The 22,311-nt window shown below is 47.3% G+C and overlaps 2 protein-coding genes across 2 annotated transcripts in view; one reads left to right on the forward strand and one right to left on the reverse strand.

The window, feature by feature from the left end:
* Positions 1 to 22,311, forward strand: part of LOC147116322 (adhesion G protein-coupled receptor G5-like) — a 793,199-nt gene that overhangs the window by 511,905 nt on the left and 258,983 nt on the right. The window lies entirely within an intron of this gene.
* Positions 1 to 22,311, reverse strand: part of LOC147116324 (adhesion G protein-coupled receptor G2-like) — a 159,977-nt gene that overhangs the window by 111,462 nt on the left and 26,204 nt on the right. Inside the window, exons 2-6 of the mRNA XM_085989550.1 lie at positions 19,529 to 19,651; positions 4,437 to 4,537; positions 4,314 to 4,317; positions 4,240 to 4,269; positions 3,111 to 3,230 (exon numbers count right to left, since the gene is read on the reverse strand). Of these exons, the coding sequence (XP_085845676.1) occupies positions 3,111 to 3,230; positions 4,240 to 4,269; positions 4,314 to 4,317; positions 4,437 to 4,537; positions 19,529 to 19,651 (378 nt within the window). The remainder of the gene's footprint in view (positions 1 to 3,110; positions 3,231 to 4,239; positions 4,270 to 4,313; positions 4,318 to 4,436; positions 4,538 to 19,528; positions 19,652 to 22,311) is intronic.

The raw sequence follows: 22,311 nt of genomic DNA on the forward strand, positions 1-22,311 counted from the left end.
CAGCGCTTCATCACCCACGACATGTAAGAACAGTGACGATTTCCTTTTATTACTTTTCTCGTCAGCTCCGATTACTGATAAATACAACCCCACACGTTGTTTGAACCTTCTCCAATTTTCAGCCACATTACCTGTCAACTGAAGCGTCGCCGGTGGGAGTAAACCTTCCATTTTTCACTTCGTTAGCTATTCTCTAATGGTAAGTAACGATGTTCTCTTTTGGCTTGCTAATCTGTGGAGAGCTGATTTAACTTCAGATTTTTTCTCTTCATCTCTTTCAATCACTTCTGACACCATGTATCGATTTCTTTGTGGGTTCAATGACGAGACATTTATGAAAGAAGATGTCTTTTAATCTCAGTCTGTTCAACTCTTTATACAGCATTCACAGGAGACACGATGCTAGTGATGCATCTAGAACGAAACTGAAACCAAACTAAACTGCCTTGCTTGTCTCGGTCACATGCCCTCTGCTGGTCAGGCACAAGCAATCAATACATGCAAACATGCTGTTAAGGCATCATAATCGAACAGGCAAATACCATCTCTATTTGCTGATATCATTACAACTCCAACAAACGGCTATTCAATGCCAGGATTCAATGCCAGAGACATTTTAATGACCTCACCAGGCTGGCCAAGTTAAGTGAAGGAGCAAGTGCCCATGCAGATGCGAAGATACTGCTGGAAACATGGCTCACCACCAAACAGTCATTACCACACAGTGTAAAGGAAGAAATGAAAGTGAACCTTAATAGGCACAAGCGACCCCCACCAACCCCCCCTTGTGGGTCCCAGATTACTTTCCCTGAAATATTTGTGTGAGAAGGGAAGAGATTACTGCATTGCCTGCATCTGAGAGTATGTTCACCAGGGTGTGCCTGCAGACTGCTGGGTATCTGGACATTGTAAATTAGTCCAGCGTTGTCCAATAGAAATTGATGACGTGTAGTCATGGTGACACCAATTTAGCCACATGCACTAATTATAGTAGAAGCTGCCTTATAAACACTCCCACCATACAGGTCAATGTATTTCACATGTGTATATTTGCTTAACAAGCATATCACCATCCAGTAACCAAGGAAGTAAAGCACTCCCAACGATCAGCAAAACTCACACTCTCTGCTTTTCATCTTGCCATTTTACCAACAAATGCGCAAAAAGGTTAAAGTACACGTGCACACACTTCCTTGTCGTGAGCAGGGGATTGGTCTCCAGCACCATTTTCCTCTTCGATATTCAATGCTTGGAAAGCCCAATCCCATTGTGATGCCCATAATATGGAGGATACAGGAAGTCACTACATTTCAGGAAACCCTTGCTGGACTATACTGCAGGGCTCCATGTGACCTGTCATGGCATCGGAAGCGGAACATGAGCAATTTGATGGTGCTCCACAATAATCCTGGTAGCACCCAAGGCCTCAGTGAACCTGTTTCCAGCCACTGTCTTGGATTCCCAAAAAGGCTGAAGCGGGTTCCCCTGGTCACGTGCTGTGGCTGAGCTGTACAGCTATCCTGGATTCTCGTTCGCTCTCTCTGGCTGCTCCCTCATGTTAATCTGATTCTATCTCTCTCTCTCTCTCTCTCTCTCTCTCTGGCTGCTCCCTTATGTTAATCTGATTTTCTCTCTAGTCTCTGCTGTTTTGATCTTCACAGCCACAGACAAGGCAGTGCCCTGGTGGAAAGAGTCTGCAAGTCAGGTTCCAACAGCTGGCATATCTCTGTGATGGTGTCAGAAGGAAAATGCAGCCTTCACAGACACTGCCTGTAGGATAAATCCAGACAGGTCCTCCATAGTCTGTAGACCCTGTGATGTGGATACCAGCAGGTCGGGTGTTGCCTTCATACATGCTGCTGCACTCTCTTGGCTTCCATCCTTTGCTCCTCTATGTCATCCTCCTCAAAGCTCAGGAACAATGGAATCCTCAGAGACAAATCCATTACTTTGTTATGCAGAGCTCCATTTAAATTCCCAGCAAGTTTCCCAAGTACCTTTCAATGCTCAGAAACTGCAGCTTCAAACTAGTGGAAGTGACTCCTAGTCAAAACAATGGTGTAGAATTGCACTCCTGTGTGACGGCTCACCTTCCCAATCTGTTACTGCCAGTGGGTCACCCTACATGCTCAGCACCACCATCTTTTCAACAGTGGTGATTCAAAGGGGCACCAAGATCCGTTCACACATCACCCCTCTGCTCACTGACCTACACTGGCTCCCGGCCCAGCAACGCTTCAATTTTAAAATTCTCATCTTCACATCCAAATCCCTCCATGGCCGCTCCCCTTCCTATCTCTGTAACCTCCTCCAGTCCTACAACCCTGCAAGAACTCTTATGTTCCTCTAACTCAGGTCTCTTGTGCATCCCCGACTTCCTTCGCCCCACCATTGGCAGCTGTGCCTTAAACTGTCTTGGCCCTAGGCTCTGGAATTCCCTCCCTAAACCTCCCCGCCTTTAAGCTGCTTTTTAAAACATACATCTATGACCAAGCTTTTGGTGATCTGTCCTAATGACTCATTCTTTGGCTTGGTGTCAGATTCTGTCTGATTCCGCTCCTGTGAAGTGCCTTGGGACGTTTTACTACATTAACGACGCTATATAAAGGCAAGTTGTTGTTCTTATTGTCGTTGTGATGAATGGGCGGAAATGCAGGGAAATCTCGGAGGATACTTGGCCATGTCCCTGCTTCATTTAAATGCAGTGGGATGCGTTTCTGGCGGGTGGATCAGAGGCACAGCAGGGTCACAGGAGGAAAATCAAGTTGGCCATTTTATTAAGGCCAGAGTTCCAGCAGAGGGCCTCTCCCACCCATTATGCTCACCAGACCGTCTCAAGCCCATCTGAAAACGGACATTTTATTTAAGTATAACCCAGCCTGGCCTTTCCGTGGGTCTCTCTAATGGCCGAGCCGCCCTCAATGGCAATGGCGTAAACATTGCAGAAATTGGGGTGGGAGGGCTATAAAATATTTTGCAGAGGCATCTTTAAGACCTGGGCAGAGCCCTACTGGACTGCAGTGAGAAGGTGAAAACCAGTCTGATCTCCCAGGCAAATGTAAAGTTATATTGAAGTTTATTTAAACTGTAAAGGTGAGCATTATTCATACCTTCGATTCCAGTGTTACAGCAAAGAAGAAGCCCAAACGATCACACCTGCAGGTGATGTTATTGTCTCCTTTCTCAATGTTACATCCATTCTGATCCCACATGTCTGTAATGGAAAGTTCCTAATTATCAGAATCATTACCTCATTTACACATTCCAGTACTAATTGATGTCAGCATTTTATAAAACTCTTTATTTACCATTATGACCAGTAGCCCAGGCGCTGCACCATGTAGAATATGGCTAAAAAGAAAAAGATAAATCTACCATTAGATACACCAGCACTAAATCAGTTTAATCAGCTGTGTGAGTGCTTAAACAGTTAGACATTTTTCATTTTCTTGTCTGACGGGGTGAAGCATAGAGTTAGGGGGAAATCGAGTTCTGGCTGTGAAATAAGTGTTACTGTATTTTCATTAATACCACAGAATGTGGACAGTGTCTTTATGGAACGTGGGGAAGCCATTTTACTGAAATGGGGAACATGCTACTGAAGGAAAGATGACGGCTCCAAAACTCAGTGTCCCTCGGGCTGTAAATGGAGTGTTTTTTGGGTGGACGGGATGAAAAAGGGGGCAGCACCTGGTTACACCGAGCCCCTGGCCTTCATCTGCTGGTCTGAAGTTCTTGCCCTTGTGGGGTCGGGCCGATTGATGCCACGCAAATGAGGAAAATACATCACTGAAGTACGTTCTTCTATTTGTGCCCCAGTAATACTGAGTACAAGGGATGTTCTGTGATCAATTGCATTTCAAAAAGAGGCAAAACCAGAACGTAACCATTTCCAATAAAAACAATTTCCCCACAGCTCCACAAGCCTGATTAAACAGGGGCACCTCACCTGAGGTGGGCAACCTGTTGTACCAAGAATGTTGTGGTGCCCAGCTGCAATAAGTAAATGCCCCCGACCCCAGGATTTTGGTTGGGGCCAGGGCCGCATCCATGGGGTGAGCAAAAGTTCTGCCCTGTCCCAGATCCTCCCTATAAATCCTCCATAGGAATTTCAGGGCGCAAGTGAAGGGAAATATGTCACAAGACCCAATTTTCCTCATTGGCATGGCATCATTTTATGCCCGCACCCCCATCATGATCGGAAGTTCTGATGGGCATTAAAGAGACAAGGAGATCTGCTCCACATTCTGCCCACCTGCCCAGAAAGAGCTCCATTTACAGCCCTCGGACCAGGAATTTCAGGGTCATTCAGCCCAACTTCCACATCTACACTGGAGAGAATACAGACTGTGCTGCACAACTCCAATCCCATAAATGGCTGCGCACTGTTAGAGCTCGATGATATTGATCAGTTTTGTCTTACCTCCCACTGCAACACGCCTTGAAATTTAACTGTCAGAGGGGTTGTGAGGTCATCAACACTTGAACTCCCCACTTTAATTGTAACATTGGATGAAACAGGGCTCCTCTCCTGACCCTATAACAACACAAAAAATTAATTACTGAAAATCTAATGATTTAGGATTTACATTACACATAGAATCATTTCAATGATGTTCATTTCTGAGGTGATGGTGAGCAGTGCAGGTTTTGTCATTGTAACTAATATTTCCTCTGGGGTTGAAATTCTGGGAGGCTGCCTTGCCGCCAGAGGTGCGGTGAACCACAACTCCAAGTCACCCATGAAGCTTTCTGTAGACCCTGTCCCAAATTGCGGTAATGGGGTCAATAACATGTAAAAGCACATCAGTGATGCCCACCCCAGTCCGGCCCAGAAAGTCAGAGTGACACCATGCCCAGACACAGGTCTAGAAATTCGGGTGCACCCATTTTTGGGCACCTGTGGGGGTGCAAGGTGCATGGCCTGCTTCCTAATGGTAAGGCCCGAGGTGCCCCCGATTTTGAGCCTCAGGCCTCATTGCAAAGAAGCCGGCAACAGTCACCTGGCGAAGTGGAAACCCAGATCAGGCCATTGGTCGAGTCGCAGTGAGCCTCAGGTAAGTGAAGCCATAAATCGGGTCGGAGGTCGGATGGGAAGGATCGGAGGTCAGGGGCCAGAGGATCTGGGGTTGGACTCAGACGCTGAGGGGGGCCGGTGGTGGGGTCTGGAGTGGCGGTAACCAGAGTGGAGGGAGCGGTTGTGAGCTTTTGTAAAATGTGTGTCAGGAGGTGCAATCCTGTTCCTCCGGGCTCCATATTCAGGTAAGTAAATGTGAAAAACTTACCTTGTAGTGTCGCAGGAGGTCCCAAGGTCTGGTTTTGTTGAGTGCAGCTGGCGCTGGCTGCCTCAGAGCAAAATAATCCTGAAGTGAGGGCCTCAAACAGGCGTTAGGCCCCTGATTTGCATATGTAAATGGTCCAACGTCTGTTTCAGGCGTGGGCCCGGGGCACCATTTTTTTCCTTTCCCAATGTAGCAGGCGGCGCAATTCTTGCCCGCCATAAAGAGGGCTAAGTGGGCCAGTTAGAGCCTGAAAATCAGGTGCTGTGCGGCCACATTTGTACACCAGAGTGGCCCAATGCTGTAACTCCCAAAGGAGCTGCCTGGCATGGATTTGTGAAAGGTAGGTCATGCCTGACAAGCCTGATTGAATTTTTTGAAGCGGTGACTAAAATAGTGGACAGGGGAATGTCTATGGATGTTATTTATATGGACTTCCAAAAGGCATTTGATAAAGTTGCACTGTTACCTAAGTTAGAAGCCCACAGAATTGAGGGCAAATTATTGACCTGGTTAGAAAAATTGGCAGGATGTGACTAGTGGTGTCCCGCAGGGATCTGTGTTGGGGCCTCAACTATCCACAGTATTTATTAACGACTTAGATGATGGCATAGAAAGTCATATATCCAAATTTGCAGATGACACAAAGATAGGTGGCATTGTAGGCAGTGTAGATGAAAGCATAAAATTACAAAGGAATATTGATAGATTAAGTGAATGGGCAAAACTGTGGCAAATGGATTTCAATGTAAGCAAATGTGAGATCATCCACTTTGGATCTAAAAAGGATAGAACGGGGTACTTTCTAAATGGTGAAAAGCTAATAACAGTGGATGTCCAAATAGACTTGGGTGTTCAGGTACATAGATCATTAAAATGTCATGAACAGGTACAGAAAATAATAAAAAAAGGCTAATGGAATGCTGGCCTTTATATCTAGAGGACGAGAGTACAAGGGGGTAGAAGTTATGCTGCAGCTGCACAAAACCCTGGTTAGACCACGCCTGGAGTACTGTGAGCAGTTCTGGGCACCACACCTTAGGAAAGATGTATTGGCCTTGGAGGGAGTGCAGCGTAGGTTGACCAGAATGATTCCGTAATGAAACCCAGGCTTCAAGGGTTAAGTTACGAGGAGAGATTACACAAATTAGGGTTGTAGAAATTTGAAATTTGGAATTATCTTCCGCAAACAGCAATTCATGCTAGATCAATTGTTAATTTTAATCGGGGATTGATAGCTTCTTAGTAACCAAAACGTGGATACGGGCCAAAACGCAGGTATATGGAGTTAGATCGCAGATCAGCCATGATCTCATTGAATGGTGGAATGGGCTCGAAGGGCTGAATGGCCTACTCCTGTTCCTATGTTCCTATGTTCTGGAATGTGATCAATCCCCAATATGATCGATTACCTGCTTCCCTACTACATTTTAGATGAGCGGATGATCGTCCGCTCTGTCTGCATGAGAATTGGGTCGGGTTAGGATAGCTTTACTGAAATGGTGCAAACCTAGGAACAGTGGAGGTCCATAGAGATTTTGGGGTCCATGTACACAGATCACTCAAATGTATGTCAGGCAATGTTCCCTTTAATATTTTTTTGGTGCGTGGCCCCTTTAAGGTGCAGCATGGTCCATTCAAAATACCGCGCATGCACGGTTTTTCCTATTTAAAAGCCGGTGAGCCATCTACGTGGGAGTTGCAGAGTGCTGTGTGGCCACCCAGCTTAAAGGGAACATTAATGTCAGGTACAAAAATTAATCAAAAAGGCTAATGGAATGTTAACCTTTATAATTAGAGAGCAAGAATATAAAGGGGATGATGCTTTAATACAGCTGTACAAAGCCTGGGTTAGACCACATCTGGAGTACTCTGTTCAGTTCTGGACATTGCATCTTAGAAAGGATATATTGGCCTTGGAAGGAGTGGAGTGCAGATTCACCAGAATGTTACCAGGGCTCCAAGTGTTAGATTATGAGGAGAGATTACATAAACTAGGTTTGTATTCCCTGGAATATAGAAGATTAAGGGGTGGATTAATTGAGCTCTTTATGATTTTGAAAGGAATTCATAGGGTAGTTAGAGATAAATGTTTTCCGCTGGTGGGGAGAATCTAAGACAAGGGGACATAACATTAAAATCAAAACCAGGCCATTCAGGAGAGAAGTTAGGAAACACTTCTTCAAGCAAAGGGTGGTAGAAGTGTGGCTCTCTCTCCCACAGAAAGCAGTAGATGCTAGCTCAATTAATAATTTAAAATCTGAGATCGATAGAATTTTGCTCGATAAGGGTATAAAATGATATGGAGCCAAGGCAGGTGGATGAAGTTAAGATACAGAACAGCCATGACCTCACTGAATGGCGGAACAGGCTCGAGGGTTTGAGTGGCCTACTCCTGTTCCTATGTTCCTATGTGATACTGTCCCTCGCTGGGCTAGCGCTACTGGGAGGGGTGAAAGTGCAGGGCTTTTGCAGCCTTTAAAAGGCAGCAACTAATTAGAGGTGACATCAATTTTTGAGCGGCAGGAAACACAACTACTAGAATGTCTCAAGGAACGGCAGCCTTGCAGGAGGTCAACAGCAGTGAGGGTGCACAGACTGTCTGATGATTCCGTGGAGGTGTTGCTAGCTAACAAGGGATCGACTGTTGAGCTCCGAGGGCAGTGAGCCCCATAATTGAGTGGTTCAGGCTGTATGAACAAGGTCACTGAGACAGTCAGTGAAACCTCCACCACTCCAAGAACTGCCACACAGTGCAGAAAGTGGTTCAGTGACCTCACATGGGTGGCCAAGATAAGGTAAGGAACAGTTGTCAATCCACATCCTGTGCCACTGATAGAGGGTTCACTCATCTCCTTACCCCTCTCATCACCTGGGTAACCTATTCAAACACTCAAGCACCAACTGCACTCACAGTCACTCTGTCAACTCACATAGTCCTCCACAAGGGGTTCTGCTTGTCTTCAAGGACTGTTCATTTAAAGGGACAATGTCCTCGCACCTTCCATCATCATGCGCTCATAATGGGGAAAACAAGCCTCCATGCCATTTCATCATGTACAAATGTCACCGTCATGACATCTTACCTGTGCAAGTGCCAGCACAGAGACACTCAGCCGGGCGATAGAGTTAGTGAGTCAGAAGGGTTTTGATTGAGTGAAGCACTGAGCAGTAGTGAGCATGAGGACCTGGTAGTGGGAGAGAGGGAGAGTGCCATTTCTGCACTGTGGAGAGACAACTACCCTCAGCTCAGGAGTCTAGGGATCCAGATCTCAGGAGCCCAGTATTGAAAAGAACTATGATTTGGGAGCATGGATTTCATGTGCAGGCAGTGGAGATGGTGAAGAAGTGAGAGGAGTCCACGACACATCTGCAACACAATGCAGGAAGTTTCTCACAATATGCAGAACATCCTGGAGACAGTGACAGTCATGGGGATTTTTGCATTAACGAGGTACCTGGAGGAAGTAGTAAAGATATTGGTAGCTTCCGGAGTGGCAGCTACCACTGTTTCAATAGATGCCTTGAGGCTCAGCCTGACTGTCACACTTATGAAGCACTCTCAAGACTTGGTTGGGAATATTTTAATGACACTGACCAGTAGCACCTCTGGCACCATTGGGAAGAAAGAAGTGGTCACAGATGTTGCTGTCTCCCTGGAGAGTGGCAATGAAGCTGCTTTCTTAAATTTCCCTCCAATACCCGCACATGAAGGAGCTTCAGAGTCAGACCTGGTAACACTTGACACTCAAGAAGAAAGGCTGGTCGCTCTGGAACATACACTTCGCTAAGATGAGAATCACCTCAGCCTTCTAGGGCACCAGGAGAATCATCCCAGCCGCCCACTGCTCAACCTCATCTTACCCATGGAGCACCTCATAGAAGTAATAGACTAGGAGCTAGAGAAAGTAAGTTAGTGGCACAGAGTAGACACAGGCCTAGAAATTGGTCCACGCAGCGCCATGTTTTTCAGGCTCTGCTCGGACTACTAAGGCCCCTATATGGCGGGAAGGAAGCGTGGGTATAGTTACAGCCAGAAGTGCGCCGCTCACCATATTGGGTAAGGACAAACAAGAGGCATTATTACCCCATGACTGAAACATGGAATGGTCCCCAATCGGGAAAGATCGGGGGTTGGTGGGAGGGATCGGAGTCTGGCAATGAGGAAGGAGGGAAAGATTGGGAGTTGGTGGGAGGGATCGGAGTCTGGCAATGAGGAGGGAGGGAAAGATCAGGGGTTGGTGGTGGGGGATTGGAGTCTGGCAATGAGGAGGGAGGGAAAGATCGGCGGTTGGTGGTGGGGGTCGGGGAATGGTGGGGCAGGAATTTCAGGAGCAGGGTGGATGGTGGGGGCTGGGGGTGGTGGCGGCCAGTCAGTCGAACGCAGCCGCGAGGAGAAGTTGTGATCAACAAAAAGTTTTCTTGAGTGGCCGAGGGGAGCACTCCTGCTCCTCCTGGCTCACATCTGGGGATTTGTGCCAAAATTGGGAGATCTGTCCCACAGACTAGTCAAGCAACAGGCTGACATAGTCATACTCACAAAATCATACCTTCCAGGCAATGTCCCAGACTCCTCCATCCCAATTCCTGTCCCATCGGAAGGACAGACCCACAGAGTTGGTGGCACAGTGGTATACAGTCGGGAGGATTGGCCCTGGGAGTCCTCAACATTGACTCCATCCCATATGAATTCTCAATGTATCAGGTCAAACATGGGCAAGGAAACCTCCTGCTGATTACCAACTACCGCCCTCCCTCGGCTGATAATTCAGTACTCCTCCGTGTTGAACACCACTTAGAAGAAGCACTGAGTGTAACAATGGCACAGAATATATTCTGGGTGGGGGACTTAAATATTCAGCACAAAGAGTGGCTCTGTAGCACCACTACTGACCGAGCTGGCTGATTCTTGAAGGCCATAGCTCCCAGACTAGGCTTGTGTCAGGTGGTGAGAGAACCAACACGAGGGAAAAACCTACTTGACCTCGTCTTCACCAATCTACCTGTCGCAGATGCATCTGTCCATAACAGTATTGGTAGGAGTGACCACCGCACAGTCCTTGTGGAGAAGAAGTCCCATCTTCACTCTGAGGACAGCCTTCATCATGTTGACTGGCACTACCACCGTGCTAAATGGGATAGATTCAGAATAGATCTAGCAGCTCAAAACTGGGCATCCATGAGGCGCTGTGGGCAATCAGCAGCAGCAGAATTGTACTCTGCCACAATCTGTAACCTCATGGCATGGCATAGCCCTCACTCTACCATTACCATCAAGCTAGGGGATGAACCGTGGTTCAAGGAAGGGTGTAGAAAACATGCCAGAGCAGCACCAGCCGTAGTGAAAATGAGGTGCCAACCTGATGAAGCAACAAAGCAGGACTACATGCATGCTAAACATAAGAACATAAGATCAGTTCAAAATTCTGCAGTCCTGCCACATCCCATCGTGAATGCTGGTGGACAATTAAATAACTAATGGGAGGAGAAGGCTCCATGACTATTCCGATCCTCAACAATGGCAAAATCCAGCACATGCATGCAAATGACAAGGCTGAAGTGTTCGCAACCATCTTCAGTCAGAAGTGCCGAGTGGATGATCCATCTCGGCCTCCTTCTGAGGCTCCCAGCATCACAGATGCCAGTCTTCAGCCAATTCAATTCACTCCACGTGATATAAAGAAATGGCTGAGCGCACAGGATACAGCAAAGACTTTGGGCCCTGACAACATCCGGCTCTCATGCTGAAGACTTGTACTTCAGAACTAGCCGTGGCTCTAGCCAAGCTGTTCCAGTATAGCTACAACACTGGCATCTACCCAACAAAGTGGAAAATTGCCCATGTATGTCCTGTCCACAAAAAGCAGGACAAATCAAATCCAGCCAATTACCGCCCTGTCAGCTTACTCTCAATCATCAGCAAAGTGATGGAAGGTGTTGTCAACAGTGTTATCAAGAGGCACTGACTCACCAATAACCTGCTCACCGATGCTCAGTTTGGGTTCCAGCAGAACCACTCGGCTCCAGACCTCATTACTGTCTTGGCCCAAACATGGACACAAGAGCTGAATTCTAGAGGTGAGGTGAGAGTGACTGCCCTTGACACCCAGGCAGCATTTGACTGAGTGTGGCATCAAAGAGCCCTAGTAAAATTGAAGTCAGTGGGGTTCAGGGGAAAACTCTTCACTGGCTGGAGTCATACCTAGCACAAAGGAACATGGTTGTGGTTGTTGGAGGCCAATCATCTCAGTCCCAAGACAGTGCTGCAGGAGTTCCTCAGGCCAGTATCCTAAGCCCAAACATCTTCAGCTGCTTCATTAATGATCTTCTCTCCATCATAAGGTCAGAAGTGGGATGTTCGCTGACGATTGCACAGTGTTCAGCTCCATTCTCAATTCCTCAGATAATGAAGCAGCCCGTGCCCACATGCAGCATGACCTGGTCAACATCCAGGCTTAGGCTGATAAATGGCAAGTAATATTTCTGCCACATAAGTGCTAGGCAATGACTATCTCCAACACGAGAGTCTAACCACCTCTCCATGACATTCAATGGTGTTACCATAATTGAATCCCCCATTATCAACATGTTGCAGGGGTCACCATTGACCAGAAACTTAACTGGACCAGCCACATCAATACTATGGCTACAAGAGCAGGTTTGAGGCTGGGTATTCTGCGGCGAGTGAGTCACCTTCTGACTCCCCAAAGCCTTTGCATCACCTACAAGGCACAAGTCAGGAATGTGATGGAATAATCTCCATTGCCTGAATGAGTGCAGCTCAAATAACACTCAAGAAATTCAACATCATCCAGGTCAAAGCAGCCCGCTTGACCGACACCCGATCCCCAACTTAAACATTCACTCCCTCCACCACCAGTGCAAGTGTGTACCATCTACTAGATGCAACGCACCAACTCGCCAAGGCTTCTTCGACTGCACCTCCCAGACCCGCGACTCTATCACCTAGAAGAACAAGGCCAGCAGGCACATGGGAACACCTCCACCTCCAAGTTCCCCTGCAAGTCACGCACCATCCTGACTTGGTTCCTTCTATGTCGCTGGGTCAAAATGCTGGAACTCCCTACCTAACAACACCGTGGGAGTATCTTCAGCACACGGACTGCTGTGGTTCAAGAAGGCGGCTCACCACCACCTTCTAAAGGACAACGAGGGATGGGCAATAAATTCTGGCTTTGCCAGCAATGCCCGCATCCCGTGAATGAAAAAAATCAAAAATGAGTGCTCTAAAAATCTCTTACTTGTTCCCGTCTCCATTTCACTGCCGGGTTTCCCGAGCCCTGGAAAACCCGGCCGGCAACTGTTAAATTTAAATCAGGCTTCCAACTGCAATGTGGGAGCCTGTTTTAAATATTATTATGAGGTTTCCCGCCTCTCCAAGACGGAACACAGATGCGCCATGCAACCCACCACTGTAAAAATAGCAGCAGGCATTTACGTGGCGGGTTGGTGTCATGTTTCGAGATGTTTAATTTTTAACCCATGACCCTCTCCCGCCCATCGCTGGGGATTAATATCGACCCCTTTGTTTCTCTGGTTCCATTGGGAAGGATGTGAAATGCACAACCCACCAGAAGAAAGTGTCAATGACCTTCTTAATGCAATAGTGAGCTGCAGTTCGACTAATGTGCCGAAGATTACCAGACGCTGCTTGAAAAGTTCCAATTGAAAAGGAACTCAAGGCAATAGTGACTTGCACTGATACAGGCAATGCTGTTATCCTGGTGGAAGTAGACTGCAGGTCTTCAGCCAGCAATTGACATATTCTCCCCTGAGGGGAAGCACAGCCTTCTGAAGCAGTGACATGCTGAGCAATCTAAGTGATATTTCTTAGTCTGTAAATGCAGTGTGTGTGGGGAGCAATTGTCTTCGGTGATGCCTCACTCTAAGAGCCTCCAATTGAGACTCTTCCATCTCCTCATCCTCCCCTTCTTCAGAATCTAGGAATAAAGGGATTCCCATTCAGAAATTAATGTCTGCAGTCCAAAACAGTACATAGGAATTACTGGATGAAATAAAGACCGAGGTCCATCTAGTTCACCATCTCACACCCTGGTGGTCACATGATACAAAGTTAATGGAGTTGTTGACTGATCACAGCAATCAAGCTCTATCATAGGAACATAGGAACAGGAGTAGGCCATTCAGCCCCTCGAGCCTATTTCACCATTCAATGTGATCATGGCTGATCTGCGATCTAACTCCATACACCTGCCTTTGGCCCATATCCCTTAATACCTTTGGTTAACAAAAAGCTATCAATTCCCGATTTAAAATTAACAATTGATCTAGCATCAGTTGCTATTTGCCGAAGAGAGTTCCAAACTTCTACCACCCTTTGTGTGTAGAAGTGTATCATAATTTCACTCCTGAAAGGTCTGGCTCTAATTTTTAGACTATGCCCCCTAGTCCTAGAATCCCCAACCGGCGGAAATAGTTTCTCTCTATCTACCCTATCTGTTACCCTTAGTATCCTGAAAACTTTGATCAGGTCACCCCTTAACCTTCTAAATTCTAGGGAATACACCCTAATTTGTATAATCTCTCCTCGTAACTTACCCCTTGAAGTCCGGGTATCACTCTGGTAAACCTACGCTGCACTCCCTCCAAGGCCAATATATCCTTCCTAAGGTGTGGTGCCCAGAACTGCTCACAGTACTCCAGGTGTGGTCTAACCAGGGTTTTGTACAGCTGCAGCATAACTTCTACCCCCTTGTACTCTAGTCCTCTAGATATAAAGGCCAGCATTCCATTAGCCTTTTTAATTAGTTTCTGGACCTGTTCATGACATTTTAATGATCTATGAGGGGCCGTATGGCCTACTCCTGCTCCTATTTCTTATGTTCTTATGAACCCCTAAGTCTCTTTGGACATCCACTCTTTTTAGCTTTTTACCCTGTTCTATCCTATTTAGGTCCTCACATTTGCTTACATTGAAATGCATTTGCCACAGTTTTGCCCATTCACTTAATCTATCAATATCCCTTTGTAATTTTATGCTGTCATCTACACTGTCTAAAATGTCGCCTATCTTTGTGTCATCAGCAAATTTGGATATATGACTTTCTATGCCATCATCTAAGTCGTTAATAAATATTGCGAATAGTTGAGACCCCAACAAAGATCCCTGCGGGACACCACTAATCACATCCTGCCAATTTGAGTGCCTACCCATTATCCCTACTCTCTGTCTCCTGCCACTCAGCCAATTTAACCAGGTCAATAATTTGCCCTCAACTCCATGGGCATCTACCTTAGTTAACATTCTCTTACGTGGGACTTTATCAAATGCCTTCTGGAAGTCCATATAAATAACCTCCATAGACATTCCTCTGTCCACTCCTTTAGTCACCTCTTCAAAAAATTCAATTAGGTTTGTCAGGCATGGCCTACCTTTCACAAATCCATGCTGGCTCTCTCTGATCAACTGAAAATTTTCGAGGTGTTCATTCACACTATCCTTAATTATAGGCTCTAGCAATTTCTCCACAACAGATGTTAGGCTAACTGTTCTATAATTCCATGGTTTCCCGCTCTCGGCACTCTTAAAAAGCGGAGTGACATGCGCAATTTTCCAATCTAAAGGGACGGTTGCTGACTCTAGAGAACTTTGCAAGATTATAGTTAGGGCATCTGCAATGTGCTCACCTACTTCCTTTAAAACCCTGGGATGGAAACCATCTGGCCCTGGGAATTTGTCACTCTTTAGTGCCATTATTTTCTTTATTACTGTTATTTTACCCACGTTAATTTTATGGAGTCCCTGTCCCCGATTCAATATTAGTTTCTTTGGGATTTCCGGCATTCTATCCTCTTCTACTGTAAATACTGATGCAAACTAATTATTCAACATGTCCGCCATGTCCCCATTGTCATTGACAATATCATCACTTTCAGTTTTTAATGGGCCAACATTGTTCCTGACCACTGTCTTTTTCCGAATGTAACTATAACATTTCTTCGTATTGATTTTTATATTAATTATTTTAGAACAGACCCAGACATGACGCGGGGAAAACCCAGTGATGGAGAGCTTTGGGAACCATGGCCTAGAAATTCGGTTAGGGCACCAAAGTGGCGCAAAAGTCGCCTGAGCGCAGAATTTAGCGCAGCGCTCGAGGCTTTAGCGATCGTCAGATATTCAGTTTCATTGCCCCTCGAGGGACACGGGGCGAGGCTCGAGGCGCTCCGCGTCCCTCTTAGGGCGCTGAAACTGAATATCGCAGTGCAACGTGCCGCAGCGCCACATGCTGCGGCACGGCACGCTGCGGTACTGCAGGCCTTCCTCCCACTGTTAAGGGGGAGGGGCCAGCAACAACGCGATCCCCGCTCGCGAGTGCCGGCAAACGAGCCCGGCACCAAGGAGAAGTGCCGGGCTCTCGGGAAACAGCCGGCAATGCCGCGAGGGGGGGTTAGGAGGCCGGGGACGGAGGTGCTGGCAGGCGGCCGCCGAAAAAGGCGGCCGCCCCGCACCTCCACCTTAACTTGCACTGCTGCCAGCACAGTAAGGCCCCGTGAACCGGGCGCGGGTAGCGAACGGCGCAACTGCGGCGTTCGCTACCAAATATCGCGAACGGGGCGCGAATGGGGCGCTGCGCACACCGCTGACGCCATCGGTGGCGGCGCAGCGCAATTGGCTAATGCCACCATTAGCGCCCCTGCTGAATATCGCGGGAGGCGCAGCCAGTGGCGCTGCAGCCACTGACTGCCTCTTTAGGCGCTAACAGGTGGCGCTACTCACTCAATTTTTCCCCCCATATGTCCAACGTCACGCGTTCCTTCCAAGCATGCAACACTAACCGCATGTCAAGTTTCAGATTATTCATATACTGTATCCCAGAACTTTCTGCAGAGCTGCCAAAACAGGACAGTAAAGGACTCTCCCGAGCACCAAACAACAAAAATTAATGTGCAGGAAAATTGATACCCTGGCCTCGATTTTAACTCCACCCCCCTCGATGGGCGGAAGAGGGTCGAGGGCAGGTATCGGAAACGAGCAATCCAACCCTATTCTCAGCCGCCATAATATTTACTGTAATTCAGGCCCTGGACGAGGCTCCCGCTAAAAGCAGACGAGGCTAATCAACATGCAAAAGCCTTGGCTAATGATGTCATCGGTGCCGTGACTTATTTTTAACCTCAGCACAGGGGGGGTCCTGCACTCTCTGACGCCCGGCAGCAGCAACACGGCGGGAGGAGACGTCTGGCCAGAAGCGGCCCGGGTATGTTTTAGAACTTTGCCTGGTTTTAAGCTCCTTGTGGGCCAGGAGGGGGAGGAGTGCTAATCCCAGGCAGCACAAGGAAGCCTTCAACCTCCCCAACTCCGACCTCTCCACACGCCTCTCCAGCCCTGGACTTCCCACCCACCCCGCCCCGGGCTTTTTTACAGAGGCCAGTGTCAGGAGGAGCAGAGAGCGGTGGTACAGTGAGTACTTAAACTCACTTTCGCGGGCTTTTTTACAGAGGCCAGTGTCGGGAGGAGCAGAGAGCGGCGGTACAGTGAGTACTTAAACTCACTTTCATGGGCTTTTTTACAGAGGCCAGTGTCGGGAGGAGCAGAGAGCGGCAGGACAGTGAGTACTTAAACTCACTTTCGCGGGCTTTTTTACAGAGGCCAGTGTCGGGAGTAGCAGCGAGCGGCGGGACAGTGAGTACTTAAACTCACTTTTGCGGGATTTTTTACAGAGGCCGGTGTTGGGAGGAGCAGAGAGCGGCAGTACAGTGAGTACTTAAACTCACTTTCGCGGGCTTTTTTACAGAGGCTTACCAATCTCACAGACCAGCAGCGGCATTCCGGAGCCACATCACGATTCAAAAAGTGATGCGGGCAAGAGGAAGCAGCTGATTGGGTGAGTACAGCCAGGTAATTATTTATACTACTCTATAGTTTGACAGTTAAGATTAATAGTTTATAAAATTTAGAAGGTCTTATTTTTTGTGGTTATAGTTTCTAAGGTCTCTGTTGTGTATCGGGGAGTGCTAGTAACCAAGGGCCCTTGAGTATATCATTTAATTGTAGTATAAATAGTGGTATTGATTTGATTTAAATTAATTTAAAATAATTAAAGGGTATGTCATGGCAGGACAGCTTGGCCCCGTGGCACGCTCCTCCTGCGCTATATGGGAAATCAGGGACACTTCCTGTGTCCCTGATGACCATGTTTGCAGGAAGTGTATCCAGCTGCAGCTACTGACAGACCGCATTGCAGCGCTGGAGCTGCGAAAGGATACATACTGGAGCATTCGCGATGCTGAGGACATCGTAGCTAGCACGTTTAGGGAATTGGTCACACCGCAGGTAAAGGCTGCACAGGCAGGAAGGGAATGGGTGACCACCAGGCAGAGTAGTAGGCACAGCCAGGTAGTGCAGGGGTCCCCTGGGCCATCCCCCTCTCAAACAGATATACCACTTTGGATATTGTTGAGGGAGATGACTTATCGGGGGAAGGCAGCAGCAGCCAACTTCCTGGCACCATGGGTGGTTCTGCTGCACCTTATGGGAGGAAAAAGACTGGGGGAGTTATAGTGATAGGGGATTCTATTGTAAGGGGAATAGATAGGCGTTTCTGCGGCCGCAAACGAGACTCCAGGATGGTATGTTGCCTCCCTGGTGCAAGGGTCAAGGATGTCTCGGGGCAGCTGCAGGGCATTCTGGAGGGGGAGTGTGAACAACCAGTTGTCGTGGTGCATATAGGTACCAACGATATAGGTAAAAAATGGGATGAGGTCCTAAAAGCTGAATATAGGGTGTTAGGAGGTAAATTTAAAAATAGGATCTCAAAGGTAGTAATCTCAGGATTGCTAACAGTGCCACGTGCTAGTCAGAGTAGAAATAGAAGGACATTTCAGATGAATACGTGGCTAGAGGAATGGTGCAACGGGGAGGGATTCAAATTCTTGGGACATTGGAAACGGTTCTGGGGGGAGGTGGGACCAGTACAAACTGGATGGTTTGCACCTGGGCGGGGCCGGGACCGATGTCCTAGGGGGAGTGTTTGCTAGTGCTGTGGGGAGGGTTTAAACTAAAATGGCAGGGGGTTGGGAGCCTGTGCAGGGAGACAGTGGAAAGGGAAGCAAGGATAGAAACAAAAGACAGGAAGGAGAAAAGCAAAAGTGGAAGAAAGAGAAATCAAGGGTGTAAATCAAACAGGGCTACAGTAAATAATAATTCTACAAGGATTAAGAGTGTTAAAAAAAACATGCCTGAATGCTTTGTGCATTAATGTGAGGAGCATTCGTAATAAGGTGGATGAATTAGCTGCGCAAATAGATGTAAACAGATATGATGTAATTGGAATTATGGAGACGTGGCTCCAGGGTGACCAAGGCTGGGAATTCAACATCATGGGATATTCAATATTCAGGAAGGACAGGCAAAAAGGAAAAGGAGGTGGGGTAGCATTGCTGGTTAAAGAGGAGATTAACACAATAGTAAGGAAGGATATTAGCTCTGATGATGTAGAATCTGTATGGGTAGAGCTGAGAAACACCAAAAGGCAGAAAACATTCGTGGGAGTTGTATACAGACCACCGAACAGTAATGCTAAGGTTGGGGATGGAATTAAATGGGAAATTAGAGATGCATGCAATAAGGACACAGCAGTTATCATGGGTGATTTTAATCTACATATAGATTGGGCTAACCAAATTAGTAACAATACTGTGGAGGAGGAATTCCTAGAGTGTATACGGGATGGTTTCCTGGACCAATATGACAAGGAACCAACTAGAGATTAGGCCATCTTAGATTGGGTATTATGTAATGAGAAAGGATTAATTAGCAATGTTGTTGTGCGAGGCCCCTTGAGGAGGAGCGATCATAATATGATAGAATTCTTTATTAAGATGGACATTCAATAAAATCCTGATTCTGTACTGGGTGTCGTAACCATTTCCGAATCAATAATATGCTCCTGTAGGTAGATGTTTTGTGGGTACACAGCTATATTCTCGTGGTATATGGAAGGAGATGGGGTGGAAGTACAGAGCTCAGATGATGTGGGAAGTTTGAAAATTTAAGGCCTTGTTCTCTTGAAACCCATGAATTAAACACTGACTTTAGCTGAAGTAAGTAGAAGCCACTCCTAAAATACTGCACAAACAGCATGTTACACTTAAAGAGTGAATAATACCCAGACTTAAACCCCAAACTTAATAACAAATATGAACACTGACAGTGTGGAATCCATATCATTGCAGATTCAGATGGAGTAGTTTAGCTCTATTACCTGGAATGAGGTTTTGTTCTTGAACTGAGTGACAACGGCTTTAGGAGATTCGTCCAACTGATGATACCTGTACGGCAATTTAACCCGAACAGCAGCAATCATTGTCTGGTCATCAGGGCCCACCTGTACAACAATTATAACAATATTTTTAATGCTTATGATTGCATTTTGCTGAATAACCCACTGACAATGAAATACTGCATTTTATAAATCCATGGGGACAAGCTGAAGGAGGCAGGCAGTGAACTTTAAAAGATTCGACACCCTGTAACTGAAAGGTACATTACTAATGAAGGAAAGAAAGAACTTGCATTTCCATAGCAGCTTTCAGAGGATCATTAAGTATGGAGTGCAGGCTGTCAGTGGGAGCCCCAACACAAAGAGGGAGCAGCCACTGCCAGACTGGAATATCCAGCCATTTCTGCGGTGGGACCACTGATGCACCACCTGAACAGGAGGAGACCACTTAAAGGAGGGGGGAGGAGTCCCGAATATGGGGGAGGAATTTATTTTGGCATTCAGCTTGGGCCTGTCACTGAGGCATGAGTGGAGTGAGTTGTGCCTGTTGCTGGGCCCCCAACCTCCAAGAGGGGCACAATGGGCCTTCTGCCCCTGCCCCAGGGACCACCAACACATTTTCCTGGTGGTCCTTGGGTTGGCGAGGAGTAGCGGTGGTGTAGTGTATGTACCTTTAAGGGGAGAACTACTTTTTACAGCTCCTGTATAATGTAGTACCGGCAGTGACCACACCTGTATATAAACCCTGAGTAGGGATCTATACGTTTAGTTTTAGAGTAACCCTCATCCAGTAAACACCTGTTGATTGTTCCCTGCAGTCTCTTGTCAAGTTATTGAAGGACACCAACCTCAAGATACACGGATTTAACATTGGCGACGAGAAAATTCGAACCTACCTGCAACTCTGCAGAAGGAAATTCCATCATTGCTGTGAATTCTGTTGTAAACGGCTCTTTGACAAGGAGATAGTGAAGAACATACTGCTATTTCTTCAGAGATTCCAGAAGCACGGGCGTCGACCATCCAACGGAGACTCCAGCGAAACGGGCTGGCAACAGGTATGGCGCAGACCCTTCCCGCACAGCGGCAGCTAGAGCCGACCGATGGCACAGGAAAAGGCCGAGCAGTGTCGACGGGAGCAGAGAGCGGGTAGAGCGCACAGGGCGCAGCCGGTGTTCAGGACCGAGCGGCGTCGACGGGAAAAGAGAGAGGGTAGAGCGCACAAGGCGCAGCCGCTGTTCAGGACCGAGCGGCGTTGGCGTGAGAAGAGAGAGGGTAGAGCGCACAGGGCGCAGGCGCTGTTCAGGACCGAGCGGCATCAACGAGAGAGAGAGGCGGTGTTCAGGGGGCGAGCAGCGTCAGCGGGGAAGAAAGGAAAGCGCGGGAGACGCCATTTAGAGCTGCAGCGGAGAAGAAGGGAGAGCACGGGAGACGCCATTTTGAGCCACAGCGGAGAAGAAGGGAGAGCGCGGGAAGAAAGGAAAGCGCGAGAGACGCCATTTTGAGCCACAGCGGAGAAGAAGGGAGAGCGCAGGAGACGCCATTTTGAGCCAGTCTAACCACACCCAGGGATGCCGAAGAGTGGCAGTGTCACAGCGTTCAACAATGAAGTCGAAGATTGGACGACATAGGTCGAACGCATAGAAGTGTACTGCAAGGCGAATGTAGTGCCAGATGACAGGAAAGCGCTGGTATTGTTGAATTCAATGGGTGCAAAAACGTATGGCTTACTGCGAAACCTAGTAACCCCAGAGAAGCCAGTGGAAAAGGATTTTGAAAACATAGTGTCAATCCTACAGGACCACTTAGACCCCACACCGCTGCTGATAGCGGAAAGATTTAAGTTTCACAAAAGGAACCAGCATAAAGATGAAAGTAATGCTAAGTTTTTAACGGAACTGCGCAAGCTATCGAAACACTGCCAGTTTGGAACGGGACTAGCAGATACTTTAAGGGACAAGTTTGTGTGTGGGCTTCAAAGTGAAGGAACCCAGAAACGGCTTCTATCAGAAAAGGATCTTACGCTGGACAAGGCTTTCAGCATGGCAGTATCACACGAAGCAGCAGCACGGGGCGTGGCAGAGATACAATGGAGACCGCAAGAATATGGCACAAATGAAATGTCATATGGAACAGTGAAGTGCTATCGCTGCAGCAGAACAACACACGACCATAAGGATTGCTGGTTCAAGGACCAAGTGTGCAGACAGTGTGGAAAAGTAGGACACATAGCAAGAGTCTGCAGGTCGGAAAAGAAAACCAGCAGCAAGAAATCCCCACAGGAGAAGTACAAGAAGATACATAAGGCGACGGAGAGTAGTGCAGACGAACAGAAAAGTGATACAGACTCTGGAAGCAAGGAGCTGGGTTGTCTGAAACTACATAATGTGATCAAAACGGAGGATCACCAAACTATCTGGGTCACGCTCAAGATAGCCGGAGTCCAAGTGAAAATCGAATTGGACACAGGATCAGCCCTAACAGTCATAAACCGAAGGGTCGACAAGCGGCTATTCTCACATATACCCTTGAGAGATATAGAGATTGTCTTGAAGATGTACACGGGGCAAAAAGTCTACCCCAAAGGAAAATTAAGGGTGAACGTTATATATAACGGCAAGGAAACACCAAAAATGGACGTTTATGTAATGCCAGATGGAGGACCACCATGACTAGGACGTGAATGGATCCAGAAGATACAGCTAGATTGGCATTCCATACAAGCACTGACTGTAGATGCCATAAAGGATGACGACGTCACACCT

This window comes from Somniosus microcephalus, chromosome 6 (assembly GCF_052327205.1).
Source record: "Somniosus microcephalus isolate GS21.2 chromosome 6, FLI_Smic_1.0, whole genome shotgun sequence".
NCBI classification, from domain to species: Eukaryota; Metazoa; Chordata; class Chondrichthyes; order Squaliformes; family Somniosidae; genus Somniosus; species Somniosus microcephalus.